The sequence below is a fragment of the Ailuropoda melanoleuca genome, chromosome 14, assembly GCF_002007445.2.
Source record: "Ailuropoda melanoleuca isolate Jingjing chromosome 14, ASM200744v2, whole genome shotgun sequence".
Taxonomy (NCBI): domain Eukaryota; kingdom Metazoa; phylum Chordata; class Mammalia; order Carnivora; family Ursidae; genus Ailuropoda; species Ailuropoda melanoleuca.
In genome coordinates this window covers 29,647,280-29,670,949 of record NC_048231.1, presented here as the reverse complement: position 1 = coordinate 29,670,949, position 23,670 = coordinate 29,647,280, and the positions used below count along the sequence as shown (strand labels likewise).

At 50.4% G+C, this 23,670-nt stretch overlaps 1 protein-coding gene across 12 annotated transcripts in view; it reads right to left on the bottom strand.

The window, feature by feature from the left end:
- Positions 1 to 523: 523 nt before the first annotated feature.
- DGLUCY (D-glutamate cyclase) overlaps positions 524 to 23,670 on the bottom strand; it is a 76,485-nt gene continuing 53,338 nt past the window's right edge. For 8 of the 12 annotated variants that reach the window (XR_004620078.1, XR_004620073.1, XR_004620076.1 and 5 more), the window contains 6 exons: positions 19,809 to 19,908; positions 16,013 to 16,161; positions 13,125 to 13,244; positions 8,630 to 8,781; positions 2,556 to 4,172; positions 524 to 1,629 (listed from right to left, as the gene is read on the bottom strand). Coding sequence is in view for 1 of the 12 variants with exons in the window: in XM_019801299.2 (XP_019656858.1) it covers positions 4,023 to 4,172; positions 8,630 to 8,781; positions 13,125 to 13,244; positions 16,013 to 16,161; positions 19,809 to 19,908 (671 nt within the window). In the remaining 11 variants the exon portion in view is untranslated. Of the gene's footprint in view, positions 4,173 to 8,629; positions 8,782 to 13,124; positions 13,245 to 16,012; positions 16,162 to 19,808; positions 19,909 to 23,670 lie in introns of all 12 variants that reach the window. The other 4 variants (XR_004620074.1, XR_004620075.1, XR_004620077.1 and 1 more) reach the window with 4 other exon arrangements.

The following is a 23,670-nucleotide window of genomic DNA, read 5'->3' as shown; positions in this document are numbered from 1 at the left end:
AAACGTAAATTTGGTTTTGGTTACTCAATCCTTCTCTGGGTCAGATTCCTGGAGTCCTGAAGGATTCTGCAAGAATTGATCCTTTTTCCAAACAGACTAAGTGAAGACATCATTGGGGATTAAGACTCCTTTCTCTCCTGAGAGAATGGATGGAGGAAAAGGCCCATCTGGTTTGGACAGAAGGTGACAGAGTCATTCGATTCCTTTCTTCTTCCCCAGTGCTGCTTAGCAAGATGAGGGCTCATCTTCCTGTTTATATACACTGGTCTGTGAGTTGGCCAGACAAGAGTGGGAGAAATTTTCAGCACAAAACACATCCCCATCTGCTGCTTTCCTCTGACGGGTATAACCAAGAGAGCCAGAAGGTGATCCTCTTGGTTCAGTGCTTTTCTGAAAAATCTGCTTCTTGAAACTGGTGGTCCTATAGCCTCCATGCCTGGAACTCATCTAGCAGGACAATGGCCTTGGATGGCAATCACCCTAAGGTCACAATGGTACTCAATGACCAGGAGAAATGGTAGGATTTCAATTCCAACTGCTTTAATTAAATAACTATCAGGACACTGCTAGATTAGACATTAGATAGTAGTGCTGGAATGAACCATAGAGGTCACAATATCCAATTTTCTCTCCATTGAATTATCCCAGGTATATCCCCTCCCCCGCCAAACCATGGTCCAGTTTCTGAGCAAATACCACTAATGACACCAATTTGCTACTAATCAAAGTAAGTCATGCCAGGTTTGGAGAAGATCTTAACTCCTAATGAGCCAAAGTGGAACCACTTTCCCCACTGGCCTTAGAGCACACGAACTGTGCCTCTGGGACACATGGTCCTTCAGGTACTGGCATCTAAAGACAATTTTCTAATCCTAGTTCTCAGTATTAAACCTTCCAAGTTTGTATTAGTCAAAGCTGCATTATACCGAAATAACGAATATACCCTCCCAAATCACAGTGCCTTCAAACGAGAAAAGTTTGTCTCCTGTTCATGCAAAATCCAATGAGAGGCTGCTAGTTCGGGTGAGTCCTCATCCAAGTGACAGCAGTGATTCAGGATCCTTCCATCAAGAGGTTCCAGCATCTTGGGGTCTTTTCCTTCCAGCCACACAGGTAGGGGAAGCAGCACAAAGAAAATCTCTCAGGGCATTTGTGGCCAAGTCTGAAAGCAGTTGATATCCCTACCACTCACACTCCATTGGCCAGATTCCAGTCACATGGTTCAACCCAACTGCAAGGGAGGCTGGGAAAGGTAGTTTTCCTATGTATACAGGAAGAGGAAGCAGAAGCAGTGAGCGTCCAGCCTAGTCTCTGACAGACAGCTCTTTAAGCCACCTCCCTCCACTTAACAGGTTTTAAGCTCTCACCTTCGTGTACCTCACCTGAACAAACCTCATGTCTTCAGATGTGATGCTTGAATCTGAAGTGAGGTTAAGCCTGTCTGATGTGTACTGAGGAGAACAGAACCATTTACCCCACTGTGCTTCTGTTGATACATTGGCTTTTCTGGCAAACACATCACATCACTGACATACGTTGAGCTTATGGGAACTGCTGTTAAGCCACATCCTGCCTAGAGCAGTGGTCTTCTGAATCTGAGAGTTAGACTTCATTAAGGAGCAGTGGAACCTACATGGAATGGGTAGGAAGTAAAGGAATGTAGAGGGTTGGACTAAGGTAGGGCTGGCCATCAGCAGGGCCTGTGCAATGAGGGGCAGGAAATGAATTCAGAGGAATGTCTTGCCCAGATGAGCAACGGGACAGCATTTGACCAGAGGACAGCAGGGGGCTAAGGAACCCTGACCCCATTAGCTGGCTTGCTTGCCAGGGTCTACGGGGCACATGCTCCTTGGTGTGCCCAATGTCTTCAGCCTGCCCTTGAAGACCCAAAGAGCACCCCAGGCCCTGCTTGTCAGAAGCCCCCCTAACATTCCTGGAAATGCCCAGAGATGGTCACCACCCCCGCGAATCCATCCTGCTGGATGCCCCAGCCCATCTCTTCCCCTGGGCCACCTGCCATTCCCTGTAGGACCCTCTCGTCCCACTGTAACTGGCTCCTCCAGGTGGGCGCCCTGCTCACCGTGCCACCCAGACGTGGACACAGGCTCTATATCAAAACATGGCCAAGATGAGGACAAACTTGAGCAAAAGTTTACTAAAGGCTTGACCAGGAATCTTACTGTGGAACAGAAACACATGAAAACTGGGTCCTGGAGCTCAAAGCTCCAGTGGTCCCTGGGCTGGACCCTACTACTCCTGGCTCTCTCTTGCACCTTAGCCCTTTTCTCCCTGCAGGGGGGCCTTTGGGTGCCTCACTCTAGAGTGAGGACCCCCATTCTCAGCCTTCTCTGGGCTCCACCCGGGTCTTGGCCTCTTTCCCAAAGAGAGTCATCATCTCCCCATAAACTTCTAGCCACAGTGCCGATAACCTATTACACAGTCCTGCCTTGAACTGCCCCACGCCAGAAGAGAACTCTGTTATTACTATTGCAAAACCAAAGGCCCATTAGTGTCTTTCCCCAAAATATGAATCTGAAGAGTGACAGCAGCTTTACCGAAGTGAGGTGTTCTCTCTCCTCGCCATCGAGACTTCAAAAATGCCAGGGGATGCTCTCAGAGGCCCACATGACATGGAGCTCTGCAGTCGCACATCAGGGACCAAAACTGTCAGGGGAGGAATCCCCGGCGCGTGCAGCTTGGGGCTGGGAGGGACCCGGTGAGCTGTGCAAAGCTGCAGACGGAGGCAGCGTGAGCTCATCACAATGAACACGTCAGCCCTGAGCCCACACCAGCGGAAGCACAGACTCCCGGCCACAATGACATGGGTAGGTCTGGACGGTCCCCACCCCAGCTGCTTCTGGCCAGGGGTTTCGCCATGCCCCGGTGTAGGGAGCAGTGGAAGTGAAGCCCAGATTGCTCACCATACACTGAGGCTTTAACTTCTGCCGACTAGACGATTTAGAGTAGCATCCATGCCATGCTTTACAACTAATGCCCTTAAAGAACCGAAGTAGACATGTTTAAGGAAATAAAATGAAGCAGGCCCAATAAGCATGTGGGGCCGTAGCTGGGAAGCCGGCCTCTCCCATCTGGATGAGTCAGCCATCGCTCAGCCGGGAACCAGCACACGACACTGCACTCGTTCGATACGGGAGTGAAATGGGATGTGGTCGGTGACTCTGCTTCTAATTTTGTTGGAAAATGTGCAGTGGAAGATTGTGAAGGAGATGCGGGCGAGCTGACTGCAGTTGTGCAAGACGATCCTGTGAGCCACCTGAGCCCAGCATGGTCCCGAACCCCCCTCCCCAGGTGCAGGAGTGTGCCTGCCCTCCTATGTGGGGAGGCCCAAGCCTCTGGCTCCGGGCTGGGGTGGAGCACATGGGGAGGGAGTGGGAGAGGTGTCAGGCTCTGTGGGGTGGGGGGTGTCAGGACCTGTGGGGCTGAAGAGAGGTGGGGGGCAGGCAGGAGCTGATGGTAATAAACATTAAGGTTTGAAGGCCCACGTAAATAAAACGTTGTTTGAAAAAGAAAGCATTTCAGAGGTATAAACATTTTGGCGGTGGTGGTAAAGTCCCAGAGCTTCGTAAATATACACTACATATTTGAACATTTTACTTTTTCTTAATTAGCCTGGGGGATTATCCGTGGCCCTGGTCATGCCTACTCTTGTGTCTGCCTGGCAAAGAATATTTTTGCAGGTGTCCCCATACGTGGTTGGTCAGAAGACTCTCAGAGCAGACCACGTGGGGGCCCTGAAGGAACCAGGGGGAGGAGGATGGAGATCAATGCCTCTTCGCACGTAGGAAGAAAAGAGAAAACCGGAAACCCCAAAGAAATGTTCTCCTTGGTCTGTATCATCCGCATGGCCCCGTCCCAGGCAGTGGTCATGCAGGGTCTCTGGCGGGGCTCACCCAGGGCCAGTGTTTACTTGCAAGGCCGTCGTGGAAAGAAGCTGGGGGGCCCCCGGGGAACTCCTCCCGAGGTCCAGGCATGGCCATCTGGCATGCGGTCCACAGGCACAGTCACACACGCACAGTGGTGACATCCACCAGCTTCTGGATCATCTGGGCATGGGTGCCGTGGAAGGGCAGCCCATCCACCTCCATGCCCACGATGCCCGAGACCCCACTCCGAACTTTGTGCCGTGCCAGGATGCCCAACATTTTTTCTTCCTGGAAAAAAATGAGGACAGAGACAGAGGGGTGGAGGGGGAGGAAAAAGAAAGAGATGCATACATTTATAGACGGAGGAAGAGTGTTTGACTTGACATGGTCTTTTTTCTAAAAATAAAATTTCGTTTAACTGTACTAATGCCCCTGGGACTCGTCATGAAGAACGGGTGTCCTACATCATGCCTCCTCTGCCCCAAACCCACTCCTCAGAAGCCGCAACTTCGAACGGTTTGGGGGGTTCCTTCTGGGAATTAGGGTCACATAACTAAATGTGGTTTTTCCGGAAAACCACATTTAGTGTTTGTTAAAAACACAGAAGATTCACTTCTGCGGGTACGTCGTAAGCTACTTCCTGCAACCTAGCCCCTGCTCAGCTCCGATCATCTGCTGGGGTGGGGGCCACGGCCCATCTCCTGCTGCAGCCGTCCTCTCAGCATACCCCAGTGTGGCAGGGTGTGGGATCAGACAGATCTGACTTGAGTCTTTCCTGCAGGTGTTTGAACCTCTCCGTGCCTCAGTGTCCTCATCTGTACAATGGGGATGTTGATGATGATGATAATAATACTAATAATGTCTCCTGAGTGGGTCGTTGAAAGGATTAAATGAGATAATGCAAGTAGTGCACCTAGTGTGGTCCTTGGCGCACAGTAGGTGCTCATGAAATCAGGTGAATTATTATTGGCAGGGTTGGGTCCCCTGGCCTTTATTTAGCTCAGAGCTTTTTTCCTTTGACACACTGGCTGATTTTTCTTTTTAAGTGATTCGATTCTCCTCCTCTCTCCCTCCGAAAGTAAGGTCCTAAAGAATTGCTTGTCTACTTGCCCACCATGCATCTCTCTCTGGTTGAAAAGTTCTGGTCCCCCTGAGGAAGGTAGGTCTTAGGTGAAGACACAAGGAGAGAGGATGGCGCCTGAGGGGCAGAAGTCAAGCACGTCCTCTCCCTCCTTCTCCGTCAGCAGAGGAGGCAGATGGGTGGGGGAGAGCAAGGACTCTACAACAGGAAGGTTAGGACGGGTCTGAGAAGGGCTCTCACCTTCCTTCCCAGGCACATGCTCATTCACCCCATCTGCCATCAAAGTTTTCTTGAGCACCTGCTATGTGCCAGGCCCTGAACCAGGGATACAATGGTGAATGGGACGCGGTGCCTGCCCTGGGGGTTCACAGTCCAGATGAGTGATCCGGCAGGCACAGTCCATGGGGATCACAGCACAGAGCAGGGGGATCCAACCCCGTTTATCAGAGTGGCTCAAGAAAGACTTTCTGGAGGAGGAGCAGATAGGACCATAGGTCCAAAAGAGTAGGAATGAGCCAAGCCAGGGGCTCTGAGGAGCACTCACTGAAAACTTGTCCAAGCAATGGAGAATGTGCTGGCAAAGCTCACAAGGGAACTGCCTCTACTCTCAGCTGGCCTGCAAGCCTGCATTTCCATTCTGTCCTGGGAGGGACACCCAAGGGCATTTCCTGGCATCTGTCTACCAGCCCCTTCCCAGAGGCTGCCCTGCCCAGAATGCCATTTCCTGCCCTTTGTTTGGGTTTTATTCTTCCATTTCTCTCTTCATTGTGTCATATCCTCTCTTTATGGGGGAGTGCTTCTGGGACCTGGGAGTCGGGGTTGGGGGGGTGGCCATTTCCTCCCAGCACACTGCCTGCTGGCCCCATTCCCATCCTTCTGGGCCCCAGGGAGGGCCTTGGGGTGTCAGGGTGCATGTGACCCTTCAGCAGCTTAGGAATGGGCTGGCACTCAGCCTCTAGGAAGAGCCACAAGGAACAGCTGGGCCAACACGGACTGCCCGCAAATGTCCAGGAATCACTGGACGACCGCACCATCTTCCAGGAGACCCCACCAAGTGGAGGATGTGGCCGAGGGAGAGAACGAAGCTGGAGGCAGAGCACCTGGAGGCCAGGAGGAGACGTGAGAGGTGGGACAGACCCTGAACTAAGACCGAGAGGACAGGGCGTGGCCCAGTGTACTGTGAGCAGGGAAAGAGGCCCAGACGACTCCTGGGCTTGGACACCGTGTGGGTGGTCTCTGGGGTCCACACGGGGAGCCTGGCAGGCTGATAGCCCTGGGTAGGTGAGGATGCTTTTCAAAGTGGGGCAGGAGAAAGGGGCCTTCTGGGAAGTTAGAGCTGTTCTGTATCATGACCTTGGCAGTGGCTGCATGGATGTGTACGTATGTAAAAATTCATCGACTGTCCACTTAAGGTTTATGCACTTCTTTATTCTATGTAACTCAAGGTTTAAAAGCTAGGAAGAGAAGTGGAGTGCGATGAAAGTGCTGGAAGAGAGTAGGAGCCCAGGCTGAAGCCATGTTCCTGCCTTTCTGCGTTATCCGTCTGTCCACCCATCCATTCATCCTTAGTCCCTCCTGTAAGGTGTCATCAATCAGCTCGTAGCCCCTGACAAGGTCTGAGGAATGCCCTCAGATAAACCCCCCAGGCACAGCGGAAGGCCAGAGCGGGCAGGGTGTGCCCTAGATGGTGGCAGCCGCCTTCCCTGGGCTCCTCCGCATGGTGCCCACACCTGCTACAGTCACGATCAGATTAGACCCCTGAATACAGGGGGTTCTGCTTACAAGCGAATGACTGAGCAGAGATGAGGGGCATTCCTCATCCCACTAGCCAATCAAGCTGCACCTGCCGCTCAGGCCACAGCTCTGCCCAGGACTTCTCGATGACTCGGGGATGCCCAGAGAATGACCCACAGAGCTCTAGTCCGAAGATTCTAGATCTTCCTCCTGCACGTGCATTCCTTCATGTGCCTGCACCTTTGCTTTGTGGGTCTTGATGCCTGGAAGGCCCTTCCCACCCTTTCTTACCTGGTTGCTTACAGCCTACTCACCCTCCAAGACCCAGCTCCCTGCCACCTCCTCCAGGCAGCCTTTCTTGAGCCCTCGGAGTGAGCTAAGGGTCTGTTCTCTGTCCCCACGGCAGCTTGCCCTGCACACTTCCAGCCTTCCGTCTTCCAACCACCCCCAATGGATCCCGAGTTCCCTACCCAGGGGCTGGGTCTAACCCCCCATCGTCTCCCAGAGCAAAGCTGGCCTAGCCTGGAGGAGGGGCTCAACACACATGTGTTTAAATTTTTCCTTTGAAAATGTTCCCTTTTATTTTCCTTACAAGGGTGATACATCATTAATGTAGTTATGAAGGACTGTGTGGAAACCTGAAAGGAGAATTTTCCATCCCTGGAGGGTAAGCATTTGGGTTGTAAGAATTTGTGTGGCTGGGTTCATTCTTTTGTGTCTGTGTGAATCAGGCATCATGTGTGAGGCAGCCCCCTGAGGCTTTTTTTCCAGTTCAGATCCAGGAAATGCAAAGAAAGCACCCAAGGCCCTCTGACCCCACTGGGGCAGACCATTTCCCCTGAAAATATCACTTCATCTGCTTTAGTCCCCCCAACCCCACCCCACATGGCACCCTGGCATTACCAGGAACGGGAAACTTCTGAGCCATGGAAAGAGCCCAGAGAATGGAGTCAGAGACACCCAGCTCAGGTCCCAGCTCCACCTCTCAGCTGCGTGTGTTGGGCAAGCCACCGGCCCTGTCGGAATCCCAGCTCCCTCATCTGTAAAGTGGGCACAACGTGCATCCAGAGATGTGTTGGAGAGAAACGGGGTGATAGGAGGGAGAAAGAGACGGAGAAGCAGAGGGAGAGACAGGGCTCTGGATGCGCCTGCTTCTTAGAAGTGAGGGGCTCTGGGCCTCAGGCACTGGCTGCCTGGGGACTCATCACAACCGCTCACCCCATCTGAGCTGCTATGTCCTGGCTCAACGCTCAGGAACCTTCCTGCCCTCAGCCTGCATTCCCATCTCCCCAGACCAACCCTCTCATGCAGGGTCTCCGAGTGTGGTCACCTAGAACGTGTCAGAGATGCGGCCTGTCTGCCTCAGACGCCCCAGTGTTCCCCACTCCAGGCCACACAGCCCAGCTCCCTGCACCGATTCTCAGGCACTGCAGCCCCGTCAGCCTCCTGCCTGCTCTCAGGTGAAGCCGCAGGGCACAGGGGAAGTCACGTCAGGCCTGGGATTTAGACATAAAGTCAGTGCTTTGGTGCCAATTTCCCATGATCCAAATTACTCTGGAAAATTCCCCCAGAAGGTGCTCTAGGCTCTGGGAGGAGCAGGGGATGAAGAGGTGGGTTTGAGTCTGGAATCAGTGTCCATGGGTGGGGCCATGGGAACTGAGGCCCAAAGGGAATGGCAGGCTCATTGAGTCCTTCTATTTTTTAAAAAAATAATCAGCCTGAAATAATCCACGTGCCAAAGAGCCACGTTTTGTGATGGCAAATTCTGCTCCCCTACAGAAGCTGGCTCTGCTTCTGGCTGCCGACAGGCAGTTGGGTACGGGCCCTCAGCCTATAGCCTGGAACCCACAGCTCATAGCTTGGAACCCACAGCTTATAGCCTGGAACAGTCCTGCTCCTCACTCAGGGCGTGGCCGGCTGGGTATGTTACCTTGGCAACGGATGGAAGGGCCTGAGTCCAGTTCTGTTCCCCAGGCACTCTGGAGGGCCCAACAGCCTTCCTTAGATAACGTCGGTGGACCTCACACGAGTTTAGGATGTATACCGCACAGGCCAAGGCATAGCCTCCCCAGTTAGAAACACCTAGAACAAGGAAAAAAAAAAAGATTCTACCATAGAAGTGGAAAGGCGATGGGATCCGTCACCCGGCCTCTAAGCAGCTAGAACTCATCTCAAAGAATGGCCCCAAGGTCAGTGGCACCCATGGTACCGAGGAACTTGTGAGAAACAGATTCTTGGGCCCCAGCACAGACCTACTTCATCAGAAACTCAGCAGGGAAGACAGGGAGCACAGTTTCAATAAGCTCTCCAGGTGATGCTGATTCAAGTTCAAGGCTGAGAGCCACTGCTCTAAACCCACTGGGTTATGTACTGTTAGCGACGGGCCATCAGAGAAGATGATGTAGGCTCAGCCCCTAGGAAGCTGTTGCAGAGCTTCTGACATGAAGAAACTCCCGTGTGTGGCTGACCTGGATCCCTCAGGCTGCGTGGAAGCCGGTCCTCAGAAGAGCTAGCTGACAGCAGCATCGCCTCTTCCTTGCTTGAAGAATGCTCCCAAGTCAGCCTCCGGCTTCCTTCCTCTTCTGTCCGCCAGCTTCAAGGCGCCTATTCCCCAGTTTGGGGACGACCTCACTGGCTCTTCTCTGCAACCTGCCTGAGTTCTCCATTCACCTGAAGGATTCACCTGCTAGGCTCTAGGTGTCAGAGCAAGAGGAGCTCCGAACCAGGGGAGAGAGGGTCTGTGCGCACAGCCAATGCGCAGCGAGGGAGGACGGTGCTCACAGAGGAGGAGCACTCAGGAGGGGCCACTCGTCCTGCCTGGTTTGGGAAAAATTCACAGAAAAGGGGTCTGTTAATACGGGCCTTGTAGGCTGGGAGGGTTGCCAGAGGAAGGGTGGAGAGTGGGGGCACTTCGGGTAGGAAAAAAATTCAAACACGCAGTGAGGACAAAGGCGTGTGGTCCGTAAATACAAGGCATATACCAGAATGTGGCAGGTGAGGACCACGTGAGCCAGGAGAAGGGAATGGGGGAGGGAGAGGCAGAGGGAGAGGGAGAGAGAATCTTAAGCAGGCTTCACGCTCAGTGTGGAGCCCGACATGGGGCTTGATCTCACGACCCTGAGATCATGACCTGAGCTGAGATCAAGAGTCAGATGTTTAACCCACTGAGCCACCCAGGCGGCCCTCAATTATTTCCAGTTAGTTGATGGTGTTGTTGATTTCAATTGTGCCCTTACTCATTTTCTGCCTGTGAATCTGCCCCTTTCTGATAGAGGGCTATTCAAGTCTCCATAGACACTACAGTGGATTCATCCATTTCTCCTTGTAGTTCTATCAGTTTTTGCCTCACATATTTGACACTGTTTTAGGAGCATTCACTTGAAGAATTTTATGTCTGGGGTACCAGGGTGGCTCAGTTGGCTGGGCATCCAGCTCTTGGTTTCTGCTTGGGTGGTGGTCTTGGGATCATGGGATTGAGCCCTGCATTGGGTTCTGTGCTCGGCCTGGAGTCTGCTTGGGATTCTCTTCCTCCCCTTCTGCCGCTTCTCTTGCTCAGCCTCACACACTCTCTCTAAAAATAAATGAATAAATAAAAACTTCAAAAGAATTGTTAGGTCTTTTGGGTGCCTGGCTGGCTTAGTCGGGAAAGTGGGTGACTCTTGACCTTGGGGTTGTAAGTTCAAGCTCCATACTGGGTGTAGAGATAACTTAAATAAATAAAACTTAAAAAAAATTGTTATGTCTTCAAAAACAAACAAATAAACAAAAGGAATTGTTATGTCTTCTTGGAGTATTGACCTCTTTATGTTATGGACTGCCCCCTTTGACCCTAATAACTTTCCCTGCTCTGAAGTCTGCTCTGTCTGAGATTAATACAACAACTAATGCTTTCTTTTGGTTACTGTTAGTCTGGTATATTTTTCTCCATCCCTCCACTTTTAATCTATTTGTGTCTTTATATTTAAAGTGGGTTTCTTACAGACAACTATAGTTGGGTCTTGTTTTTTTATCCACTCTGACAATCTCTGCCTTTTAATTGGGGTATTTAGACCACTGACATTTAAGGGGATTAGTGATATGGCTGGAGTAATACCTGCCACATTTGTTACTGTTTTCTGTTTGTTGCCCTAGCTCTTCCCCCTACCCTCCATTTTTGTCTTCCATCCTTTTTCTGCCTGTTGTGGTTTTAACTGGGCACTTTATAGGATTTTATTTTCTCTCCTTTCTTAGCATATCAATAATACTTTTTTAAAAAAATTATTTTTAGTGGTTGCCCTTGATTTTGCTATATACATTCACAACAAATCCAGGCTCACATTCAAACAACCATTTCACAGATAGGGCAAACACCTTAGACAAAATATTCCTCATTCTTCCCTCCATCCCTTGTATGACTGCTACCATCCACTTCACTTATATACATGAGCATAATTGAATGAGTCTTTGCTATTATTATTTTGAACAAAGTGTTATCTGTTAGATCAATTCAGAACAAGAAAAATAAAAATTATTTTACCTTCATTTACTTATTCTCCAATGCTCTTCTTTTCTTGGTAGATCTGAATTTCTGACCTATGTAATTTTCCTTCTCCCTGAAGAATTTCTTTTAACACTTCTTGCAAGGCAGATCTACTAGCAACAAAGGCCCTCCGTTTCTGTTTGTCTGAGATTCTTTATTTCTCTTTTATGTTTGACAGATAATTTCACAGGGCACAAAATTCTAGGTTGGTGATTTTTTTTTCTGTCAACACTTTAAATATTTCATGCCACTCTTCTGGCTTATGTGGTTTCTGAGGAGAAGCCGGATGTAATTCCTACTTTTGCTTTTCGTTTATCCAGCTTGGTGTTCTCCGAGCTTCCTGGATCTATGGTTTGGTGTCTGACATTAATCTGGGGGGAAATCTCAGTCACTATTGCTTTAAATACTGCTTCTCTTCCTTTCTGTCTTTCTTCTCCTTCTGATATTCCCATTACACCAATGTTTGCAACGGTTCTACAATTCTTGGATATTCTATTGTTTCATCCAGTCTTTTTCTCTTAGCTTTCTAGTTTTAGAAGTTCCTATTGTCGTATCTTCAAGGTCAGAGGTGATTTTTCTCAGCTGCATCCAGGCTGCTAACGGGCCCATCGAAGGCATTCTTCATTTCTGTTGCTGTGTTTTTGATTTCTGACATTTCTTTTTTTATTTTTTTCTTAGATTTTCCATTTCTCTGCTTATATTGTCCTCTGTCGTTGCATGTTGACTACTTTTGGGTATTTCCCTTCCCCCCGGTAGGTTAGGCTCTGAGAAAACCTCAGCAGGCTAGGCTCTGGTTAAACGGTCTCCTGAGGGCAGGCCTTGTTAAGAATGGAGTGCTCTGGGGGTGCCTGGGGGCTCAGTGGGTTGAGCCGCTGCCTTCGACTCAGGTCATGATCTCAGGGTCTTGTGATCAAGCCCCGTGTGAAGCTCCCTGCTCAGTAAGGAGTCTGCTTCTCCTTCCCCCCACTTGTGCACACACACGTGCTCTCTCAAATAAATAAATAAAATATTTTTTTAAAAAAAAGAGAGAATGGAGTGCTCTGATGTATTTCAAAATGGTTTCTTCCCTCTACCCCCTAAAGCACAAGGGGAGTTTTCTCTGATATCCATGGTGTAGACTGGATAGAGCTAAAAGTCACAAAAGTGTGGGAACCCCCTGTGATCGGGGCCCCCTGGAGTTCTGAACTCTCAGACTTGTCCACACTGCACCTCCTGCCACTCATCAGCTGCAGGTTTCCTCCCTTGGCGCTAATTCCCTCAGGGATTTCTACTCATCTCCAAGCTCTGTTTTGAGGATGAAATGGGAGAGCCTTTCTTGGGTATCTGTCAAAATCCCTGAGACTTGTGGTGCAGTCCAGGAGGAGAGCTGGGGCCTGGAAGGACGTGGACATGGGAAACGTCGGTCCTGAGGGGGAAGTGGGGGACGGGGCAGCCTGGGGCAGAGGTAAGTTTGAAGAGAGGTGGGAAGGTTTTTGCCCCCTCCAAACATTTACCAGATTTTTCTCTTCCTTTCCACCTGGCAGGAGGCACAGAGGAAAGCATGGATGACCCCTCTTCAGAAAGGTCTTCTCTGACCACTCATCTAAAGCGGCCTGCCTGTCCCTGTCTTTCATCTACCTGTAGCTCTTAGCACTGCTTATCATGAGCTGCTGTATTTCTTTCGTAGGGCTCCTTGTCTGTCGGCCACCACTAGAGCAAGAGCCCTGGGGAGCCAGACCCTTGCCATATTAACTTCAGGACCAACGTTTGTTGCATGACTGAATGAGAGGCCAAAGGCTGAGACCCGGTCCCCTTCTTGCCCCAGTGCCCTGGAGACTCCACTCACAGAGGAGGGGAGCTTCTGGCTGGACAGGCTCCAAGCCTCCAGGTCCCTCCTCCTGGGTAGCCAGGCCTGACTGGCACTCACCAGTGATGACGGCAAAGTCAGCCTCGATGTCACAGGCGATCACATCCCCATTTCGTATGTGTCTCTTCACAGCCTCCTTGACTTTGCCCATCCCAAGCTCATTGCCACCATCACCGACCCCTGAAGGGAAGGAGAACGAGGTCAGTCAGTGTATAGGATTGGGCAGAATGGGGGGATGGTGGTTTGGGGGCCAGGCAGCCCCTCCACGTGTGTTTTGTTGCTTCAGGGAGGGGAAGAGTTGGCTCGGGGTCTATTTTCAGACAACCAGGAGAGGTACTTCTTCAGGTCTTCTAGAGGCTTCTTCAGTTACAAGTCAGTTGAAGTTTGGAACTCACCAGCACGTGGCCATGTCCACTCCTGAGTCACGCTCTCTAGCCACAGATGGAGCACCCCTATCCTGGCACTACCAGGCCCTCGGGAGGAGCCGGTGTGGGGCTCCTCAGCTTTCGAGTGGCTCCTGCTCAGGGGTGGGCTGCAAGGCCGTGAGCCCCATCTGTGTGTCGGGGAACTGGTAGAGATGGTTAAGGTCAATTCTGTAATTTACTTTAAAGGCTTCTGTTGAAAGAGTATGAAATACATGTGTGTCCGTTCATCTCCGTCTACACCAGAAGGGGGCCCGGTGCCCCGTGAAGTAGCCGGGTCAGGAATACACATACCACAGGGGTAGCCGGTTAGCATGTGAAGAGACCAGGTCTAAAGGCCAGTCTGGCCAACAGCACCTGAGGGTTTGCTAATTCGCATAATAAATGCTAGAACCAACATGTGAGAATAAATCGGGCTTAGAAATTATTTAATTCATTGGTGAGAGGACTGGTGCTGAAGGTGGGTGAATTGGCTAAAAATAATTACCAGGCAGCTCCCCGCCTACAGGCACAAGGTGAAAAAAATCTAATCAGCCCTGCAGCCCGCCGCCGTCTCAGGTGGCGCTGGAGGAGCGCCGTTCGGTCCTGGGTCCAGGTGTTTCTGGAGGATTCTGTAGGTCAGGTCAGCTGAACCTGCCTCCAGGAGATGGTTACAGTTGCCTCAACATAATGGCTCACCCAAGGCACTGGTCCAAGCGCCTCAAGGCCGGAGGGCTGGGCCTCGCGAGCCTGCCCCACGGTTGCACGGCTGTTCTGTGTGGGTTTCTATGAAGGCCTGGAATGTGTGGAAGAAATCCACCCGAGGCCAGCATTCATTGTGAGGTGGTGGATGGGTGGGGGCACCAGAGCTAGCCCACCTCGAGCCCCGGAGACCCGGACGCGGCCAAAAGAAGCAGACAGTTTGAATGGCCTGGTGCTTCAGGTCCACACCCTGAGGATTTTTCGGGGGAGTCTCCTTCTCATCAGATTAGGATGAACCGACACCCATCATTTCCTAGGCCTATGGCAGCCGGCCGAGTGGAGGGAAGTAGCAAGAAGCCTAGCGCTGGTGTTTGTACTTCCGTCTCTGCTCTTTGGCACTTTATGAATTTCGTCTTGTTTGCTCCTTGGGTCAGTCCTGCCCATGGACGGTTTTCCTCACTTGAGGGCGCTCCTGGAGTCTCTGACGGCGGGGGGGGGGGGCGGTCTGGGTGCTAAGTGGAAGGGCAGTGTTATGTCCATGACAAGCCAGCTGCCTGTGGAAACTGGGGAATGGGGTGTTGATGGAATAGAGGAGAGAAAAGACAGGGGTGACTCTACTGGTCCATGGGGATCACAGGAGAAGCCTGGGCTCCTGAGAGTAAGAGAAGGCTCCAGGGGTCCATAGAGGGGCAGTTTGAAGGTACAAATAACCAGCTCTACAGGCTTCCTCTGGGGTCTTGGGGGCATCCTTGGGGGGATCAGCAAAGATTGGGGGTCCATTTGGTGGGGAAAGAGCAGCTCCTTCAGATCCTGATCGCCCCTTTGACTCCGAGACCCCTTCCTTCTCCACCCTGGGCACTCCTTCCTCCAGCCCTCCAGCCCTCCAGCCCTCATGCTGTCTGGCCCAGAGAGACAGGAAGCTGAAGCCAAGCGTGCTGTCGGTACCACACCCAAGGCCTTTTCTGGGAAAGACCAGGCGCTTTGCAGAAATTTTCTACTCAGCCAGGAAGACGTTCATTGTCTCATCAAAACCTCAAAAGCCAAAGGTGACTAATGAGTCTGGGAAACACTCTGAAGTGTTTGAACGAAGAGAACAATTAAACACAGAACAAGAAACTTGCCTTCATTACCCGAACGTCTATACCTACCCCTAGGGGAGAAACGTTGTTCTGGGAGTTACATCAAGCCTTTCAGAAATTCATTAAGGCAACATGATTCCATGAAAAGCATGTTGGAAGGGGTTCTGGGAGTCTGGGCTCCTAATTCTACCAGCAACTCTAATGGGCTAGGTGACCTCGAGGAATCTCGCTGGGCCTCATTTTTGGACACTCTGCCTGCCTTATCTACTTGCCAGGGTTTTTAAGAGCCTTAATGATCTATGGATGTGAAACCTCTTTGAAAATGATAAAGTTCTGTACAAACACAAATGGTCACATTATTATATTAGCAATCCAAATATTGCACTAATCCCCTATTTAAGTCATACTAAAAATTAACACACTCATAAGATGGAACACAGTATACATGGTACATTTGTCCTGTATGACCGATAGAATATACCATGGCTCAATTTTATTATTATGATTTTATTACTAGTTTTAATATTTTAGAGCTGGGCGAGTAGAACATGCTCGATTAAGCGGCATTTCCCTTTCTTGCTGGTGGGAATGTTGGATTTCTAAGTGACGGTGTCTGTATCATCTATACCAACCATAATAAACAAACATCTCTGGAGCAGAAAACTATGGTCCCCATAGAACTCTATCTTGTTGTGTGTTCCATAGTCAATAAAAAGGCAGTGAGTGTCGACACATTCTTGTTGAATTCTCAGTGCTCCCTGCTTACCAGTTGATGAGATTCCAGGAATCTTCTGTGTTGCCAGGAAAAGGTCATCAATGGGGTCAACCAAGTGCTTGATGTTCATTTTCCTGGCGTTGTAGTAATTGCCATCGGCAGCCCTTCCTGCCCGCTCGATTGCCACCAGATGGTCGAATCTGCCAGGAAGCAAGGGCAGGGGAGCCTTATGGAGAGGGTGGCTTCCTGGTTGGGTCATGTGTGTGTGTGAAAGGCCCTTGTATTCTTTCTCTGATTTCTTCATTCCTACGGAATTTGGCTGAGCATTTAGGTGTAAGTGCCCAGGCCTGTGCTGGGGGCTAGCCTATCAGATCATTTTTAAAAATATCATCAGAATCTTGGGGCATTTGGGTGGCTCTGTGGGTTGAGCATCTGACTCTTGATTTCGGCTCAGGTCTGCTCTCAGGGTCGTGAGATCAAGCCCCACGTTGGGCTCCATGCTCAGATCAAGGTCTGCTTGAGATTCTCTCTCTCCCTCTGCCCCTCCCCACTGCATGTGTGTGCGTGCACGTTCTCTTTCATATAAATAAATAAAATCTTAAAAAAAAAATAAAAATGGCATCAGACTCTTCAGCAGTTCATTCAGTCAGAGGCTGTGGGCCGAGGAAGGTTGACAGTCAGGGTCACGTGCTGGGTGCTGCTGGTGTCCTGGCCCAATCTCCACTAGCCAGCGGGTGCCAGCACCCAGAGCTTTGAGTGTTGGCTGCTATTGGCCCACCTCTGGCTTCTTCCAGGATCTTGTTCCGTTTATGTACACAAATAGACTTAAAAAGAGTTGAAATGGAAGACGAATCTAATGCAAGACAGAGATAAGAGGCACAGATGGTGGCAGTAGGCTCGTGGGCTGTGGAATCAGATGGCGTGGGCTCCAGTCCAGACCCTCATGCTCCCGGCCTTGGCCAAGGGCTTAGCCTCTCTGACCCACATTTGCTTCATCTGACGACCCGACAATAGGACCTGTCTCATACAGTGGTGAAAGGAGCCTCCCTGGGCTTCATTTTTGGACGCTGCATTATCTACTTCCGGGGGTTTTAAAGAGGCTTCAACAATATAGTGGAGGAAATGCACAAGAGGTACTTCACAGAGAGCCCCGCACCCACTCAGTGCACAGTCCGGGGTAGTAAGTGTGGTTGCAATTGTTATCAGGAGGAATCTGTCTTGATCATCCAACTTAAAAACATGAAAATTGCACCTTTATATCTCTCTAAATGCCCCCATGGTGGAGTTCTTTATTTTTTGTAAGATTTATTTATTTATTTTAGAGGGAGTGTGAGCGGGGTGGGGGGAGGGGCAGAGGGCGAGGCATAGAGAGAAGCTCAAGCAGGGATCCTCGCTGAGCGTGGGGCCCAAAGCAGGGCTCGATCTTACAACCCTGAGATCATGACCTGAGCCGAAATTAAGAGTCAGGTGCTTCATTGAATGAGCCACCCAGGTGCCCCATGATAGAGTTCTTTAAACTCTTCGCTATGGAAAACTGTGTGGCAGTGCGTCAAAAACTGAAATAGAATTACCATACAATGCAGCAATTCCACCTCTGGGTACACACCCCAGAGAATTGAAAGTGGGGTCTCGAAGAGATACGTGCACACCCTTGTTCACAGCAGCATTATTCACCCCCAGGCAGAAGGGAGAAGCCGCCCTGTGTCCCCTGACAGATGAGCAAAGAGGCAGAGTGTGGTATGTCCATACCAGGGAATATTGTCCAGGCTTAAAAAGGAAGGAAATTCTGACATATGCTACAACATGGATGAATCTCGGGGATGATTTGCTAACTGAAATAAGCTAGTCACCGAAGGACAAATGCCGCATGATCTTGCTTGTATGAGGTATGAGAGCCGTCGATTCGTAGAGACAGAACGTAGGGGCTGGGGTCGAGGGGGAATGGAAAGTCATTGTTTAATGGGCACAGCATTCCCGTTTGGGCAGATGAGAACGTTCTGGAGATGGGTGGTGGGGATGGTTGCTCGGCAATGCAGATAGACCTTAATGCATGGAAATGCACGCTTAAAACGGTTAAAATGGTAACATTTATGTTATGTATATTTTACCTTACTAAAAAAATCTAAACTCTGAATGCCTGGCTACGCCCCCCGGTTGTGTAGAACGTGGTAGAATTATAGATGCTTGGCATCAGGCCACTGAGGAGGCTTGGAATGTAATCCTGAGGCTACACACCCAGGGCACAAAAAAGCAGCCACGGAGAAGGAGCGTCAACAGGAGGAAGGAACTTTGACCTTGAATTTTCCCCTACACCTGTATCAATGGTGATAAAAGCTTGTTTAGAACAGGACCTCCAGTTGAGATCAATGTGTTCTCTGTTCTGCAGGGAGACACCACTTCTGGACCTTCCCCCAGAGAATTTCACTTATATACCTCACGAAGGTGGATTGATTTTTTATCTTTTTTTTAGGTAAGCAGGATCCATTTAGCTACAGTGGGAAGTAATTCACTCCTGGGAAGCCGGCTCCCTGGGAAGAGTTAACGCCTCTTCTCCAAAGAGAGCACAAGCCTCTCTCACCACAATCCGACCTGCCCAGCCTCCCTCCACTCAGCGAACAGAGCAGCACCTGCGTTAACTGGCATCAGGAGTCCCACCCAAGAGAATTTTCTAGCTTCTCCCTGAAGATCTCCAGAGCTTTGTTTGTATGTCAACCATTTGGAGAATATAAACATCTCTGATGTGAACCACACATGTTTTTGCAGCTTTAAATAGCACATGGGATCTACGATTGAACTTTTTCTTGGTGTCAGGGTCCCCATTATGATCATTAGATTCTGCTGTGGCTGCGGACCAGCTATGCCTCCAGGCCTATTTCAGCAGCGTTTTTTTTTTTTTTTTTAAGATTTTATTTATTTATTTGACAGAATAGAGACAGCCAGCGAGAGAGGGAACACAAGCAGGGGAGTGGGAGAGGAAGAAGCAGGCTCATAGCGGAGGAGCCTGATGTGGGAGTCGATCCCAGAACGCCGGGATCACGCCCTGAGCCGAAGGCAGACACTTAACCGCTGCGCCACCAGGCGCCCCTCAGCAGTGTTTTTAAGTTCTAACTGGACACTTCTTAGTGGGTTGTGAAATAAATTTATTAGGCCAGGTCAGCATTTCCAGAAAGTAAAACAGAACACTGTAGAATAGAATCGAGAAGACTGGAATAGAAAACATCAGAACATACTGCACACAGCAAGAGTAAACACTGTGTTTTGAATCTTCGTTTTAGTTGTGGGTGTGGGTGCGCACATGCGTGCATATACTGGTTTGCAATGCAGAAGGTATTACTGTTGTCCAAAAAATTTAAAAAAAACTATTAAAAGTGATAAGATCTGAAATACATCCATGCATACAATAAGGATGTATTTTTCAAAATGTCTGATCATGACACACGGTAAAAAAACCACAGGTACTTGCCCAAAATTTCACGAGAGAGTACTTACCGTTACTACACAGGGCGTGCAATGGTATTTCTCTTGCTGGTTCCCCTTGCAAACGTGCTGGTTACCCCCACTGAAACGACTCATTGCTCTCTAATGGGTCATGACCCAGTTGAGAAACTGCTAGTTTTTGGTTCTAATAATTTTCTTATCATCTTCCTCCATCAGGAGGACATGTCATCTCTCAGGGAACTGCCATGCCCAGAGATGCTTTGCGAAGTCCCCAGGACACTTGAAACCTAGCAGCCTGGCCCATCAGAACCCCTGGGCTTATGGCTCTGTTCTCCCTGGAGTCATCAAAGTGAATAGAGCGTGGGCTTTTCCACCATCACCCACTTACGCTGGGATGGGACCCACATACCTCGGTGACTTGGGGTCCCCATCTTTGCAGAGAAATGCCTGAGCGGCTCCCGCTGATCCACCTTGGAAAGTTCGTATGGGGATCTGTGTCTTCAGAACACCTTGAAAACAAAGGCAGAGGGTGCACAAGTCAGCCCGGGTGCTGCATTTTGGAAATTCGTGTTGGCTTTTCAAAAGCTTCTCTGGAAAGTGTCACTATTCTTACTGAGCGGCACCTACCTGTCGAACACTCTGTTAGGGAAGCCGAGACCTCAACACGAGAATGCTTGTTTCCTTTTAGTCCTGAGTAAACCGTAGGGCTGGCGGAACGTGTGACGCTGGGTGGTGGTGGAATTGGGCCAGTGTCACCACGATTGTGGGCTAGCAAATATGCCGCCTGTAGATGTCCATGAGACCCCGTGAACGGAGGCCTATTCTGGCTCACTGCCATCGTGAGGGCTGGGGACACGTGGTGCCCATGGTGACGGGGAGCTAACCCTCTAAGCACGTGACACGCACATTTTCGCTTAATTGTCACAACAATTCTATGTGATAAGAACCATCATTAATCCCATTTGACAGAAGAGGAAACCTGAGGCTCAGAGGTACTACAGAAGCCGGATGGAGCCAACGATGGAGGTCGGTGTCATGACCCCAGCTTCCACCCCAAGTTCTCATCTGGTCCCCTCCCTGCATACCTTCAGGGAAGTTCCAGAACAACAGTGGAGAGGTCCCAGAGTCTGGGCGTGGAATTAGCTACTGGTAATGGAGTGATTGCCAAAGTGAATTTGATCTCTCAAAAATAGTACCTTCTCTAATTACAATAATAATACATATTAATGTTGAATATGTGGGAAACGCGCAAATCCCAAATTAAAATAAAAGTGACTTGGTTTTCATTAACGAATCCACCTCATAGCAGTTGGGGGCAGAACGCTTGTGCATTCACTGGCCCAGGATGAGGTCTCCACGCAGAGCTTGAGATGGCTAACAGAGGGCCTTTGACAGGGATGGACCCAGCACTTATGGTCCCACTGGTTCTGCAGGACCCCCTGGCCCACTCTGTGGACCAGAGGGGGTGCCATAATCTCCATCAGCAGCCCCTCACACGTCTCACATAAACCCAGCCCAAGTAAGCACCCTGTCTACGTTAAAACCACATGCTTGTATTATAAATGTGGCTTCAGGATACCTGCTTCCCACCCCCGCTTCACCATATGGCTGCCCCAAGCCCTTTGGGATCTGCCCCCCTCCCCAGCGGGTAGAAGAGCCAGAATCATTGTCAGTGACCTTAAGGGACCTGCAGTGTGGCTCCCTCCATCCTCCCTCCCCAGTCCCACCCCATGTCTAAGGGAAAAAGACAAGGAGAGGACACTCAGTCCATCAAGGGCTCCTCACCGAGCACATTCTACATGGGACAAGCCAGGGGACCGGGATGGGGGTGAGGGGATGGTCACAACCAGCTGAAAGACCCAGCCCCTTTCTGTGCTGTGAGGAGCAGCCTGGTGACCCAGCAACGGGACTGACTACAGCCAAACAACATTCCTAGCTGTGCGACCCTGGACAAGCCACAGAAACTCCCTTAGCTGTGGTTTCCTCCTCTGCAAAATGGGGTTAATCATGCCCCCCGATCCAGGACTGCTGTGGATGCCATGTTGTGATGTGCGCCAAGCCCTGAACTGCGGGTCTAGCATGTAGTAGGTGCTAAGTTAAGGCTGTGCTTTCATACTTCCTTGACATTGGATCAAGGATACAGGACACTAGTAAGAAGGGGCGCTGGGGAGTCAAACAGGGCAGGCGACATAACATACCCCCCAGAGGGGCACACAGAGAGAAAGAGCCCCTGCAGAGGAACGTCAGGGCAAGAGGAGAACCGGCACCTGAACTACAAAGGACCGACGTATCCATTTGGTCCATTTACGCTCAAGACAGGGAAGAAATGACTCGGCTTTTTCTTCTTTAAACATGTGCAGCCTTTGGTTATAAAAAGAACTGAACTAATTTTCATTAAAAGGACAAATCTCTTTCCCTTTCTTCATCCACATGTAACGGAAGTTCTGCAAGATCGAATAGAGCAGATGCCACCTTCTAAACCACCCCGTGGGTGAGCCCCAGTTCCAAGTTCCTGTGCAGCCAGAGCCTCGGAGCCAGGCCAGCAGGTGAGCCGCGAGTGCAGAGCTGCTTCTGGGAAAGCGGGCAGCTAAAAATATCCAAGCTGCTTGTCAGATGGGGAAGGCTGCCAGCCTGTTGGCAGCGGCTGGCAACGTGGCCCATCCCTCCTCCTTGTCCACAACATGGTCCTCCGGTTTCCCTTGGTTCTCTGTGCAGCTCCTTTCTGGCCTCCCTGGCTGGCTCCCCTTCTCCTCCTCGACCTTTCAACGTGGAGCATCCCAGGGTGTAATCATGGGACCTTCTCTCCCATCTCTTCTTCCCTGGGTGATCTCACCCCATGTCTGGACTTAAAAGGCCATCAATATGCCAACCGGTCTCTGATTTATCTTTCCAGCCCAGACAGCTCCCCTGAACTTGACTCGTAGATCTGTCTGCTTGACAACACCCCTCGTGTGGCTAATAGACTGCTCACACTGAGGCTCAGACCTGCACTCTTCAAATTTGTTAAAAAATTATAATTGTGTTGGGGCGCCTGGGTGGCACAGCGGTTAAGCGTCTGCCTTCGGCTCAGGGCGTGATCCCGGCGTTCTGGGATTCGAGCCCCACGTCAGGCTCCTCGGCTATGAGCCTGCTTCTTCCTCTCCCACTCCCTGCTTGTGTTCCCTCTCTCGCTGGCTGTCTCTATCTCTGTCGAATAAACAAATAAAAATCTTTAAAAAAAAATTATAATTGTGGTAAAAATACACAATGTAATTTTCCTTTCTTAGCCATTTCTAAACGTACAGGTCTCTGGCATTGAATACATTCACACTGTGGGGCAACCAGCCCCGCCGTCCATCTCCAGAACTTTCTCGTCTTCCCCAACGGGAATTCTGTGTCTATTAAACACTAACTCCCCAGCTCCCCCGGGCTTCCAACCCCCCTCAGCCACCGTTCTGCTTTCTGTTCCTATGATAGTAGTTGCTCTGGTCCCTTGTGTAAGTGGAGTCATACAGTCTTTGGACCTTTGTGACCGGCTTCTTTGTCTTAGCATGATTTCTTCCAGGTTCACCCATGGGTCAGAATTTCCTTCCTTTTTAAGGCTGAACGACATTCCATTGTCTGTCTATACTGCATTTTGTTTACTGGGTCATCTGCGGACAGACACTTGGGGTGCCCGTGGTGAATAACACTGCTCCCAACATGGATGTGGACGTATCTGCTTTGGGTTCTTTTGGGGGTAGATACCCAGAAGTGGGATCGCTGAATCACGTGGGATGCTCTACATTTTCTGAGGAACCGCCATACTGGTTTCTACAGTTGCCGCACTGTTGTGCGTTCCCACCAACAGCGACTCCTCCATGTGGGTCCCCGGCAGCTGCGCCCTCTCTGTCACCCCCCCCCCAGAACTTGGAGCCAACCCCATCTCCTGTCTCATAATGGCATCCAAGCCACCCGGAACCATGACTCTACCTTCAAAATATAGCCAGAGCTGGCTACTTCTCAAAACCTCTACCTGCATCATTCATCTGTTTGGGGTTCCCTGAAGCCAGAGTTTGACACAAAGCCTTGGGTGCAGGTGGTTTATTTGGGAGACAATCCCAGGAGGCAGGTGGGAGGCACAGAAAGTGGGGGCAGGAAGGAGGAAAGACCAACACGAGGGTTTGTGCACTTTCGAGGTCGCTGCTCTAAGCAATGGGGTCCCAGTTCCACGGAGACCTGCCTGGCTCTGAAAGACAGGAGGTAGGGCTCCTGTGTCGCACTGGATGAGGGGCTCCTGGAGGCATCCGTCG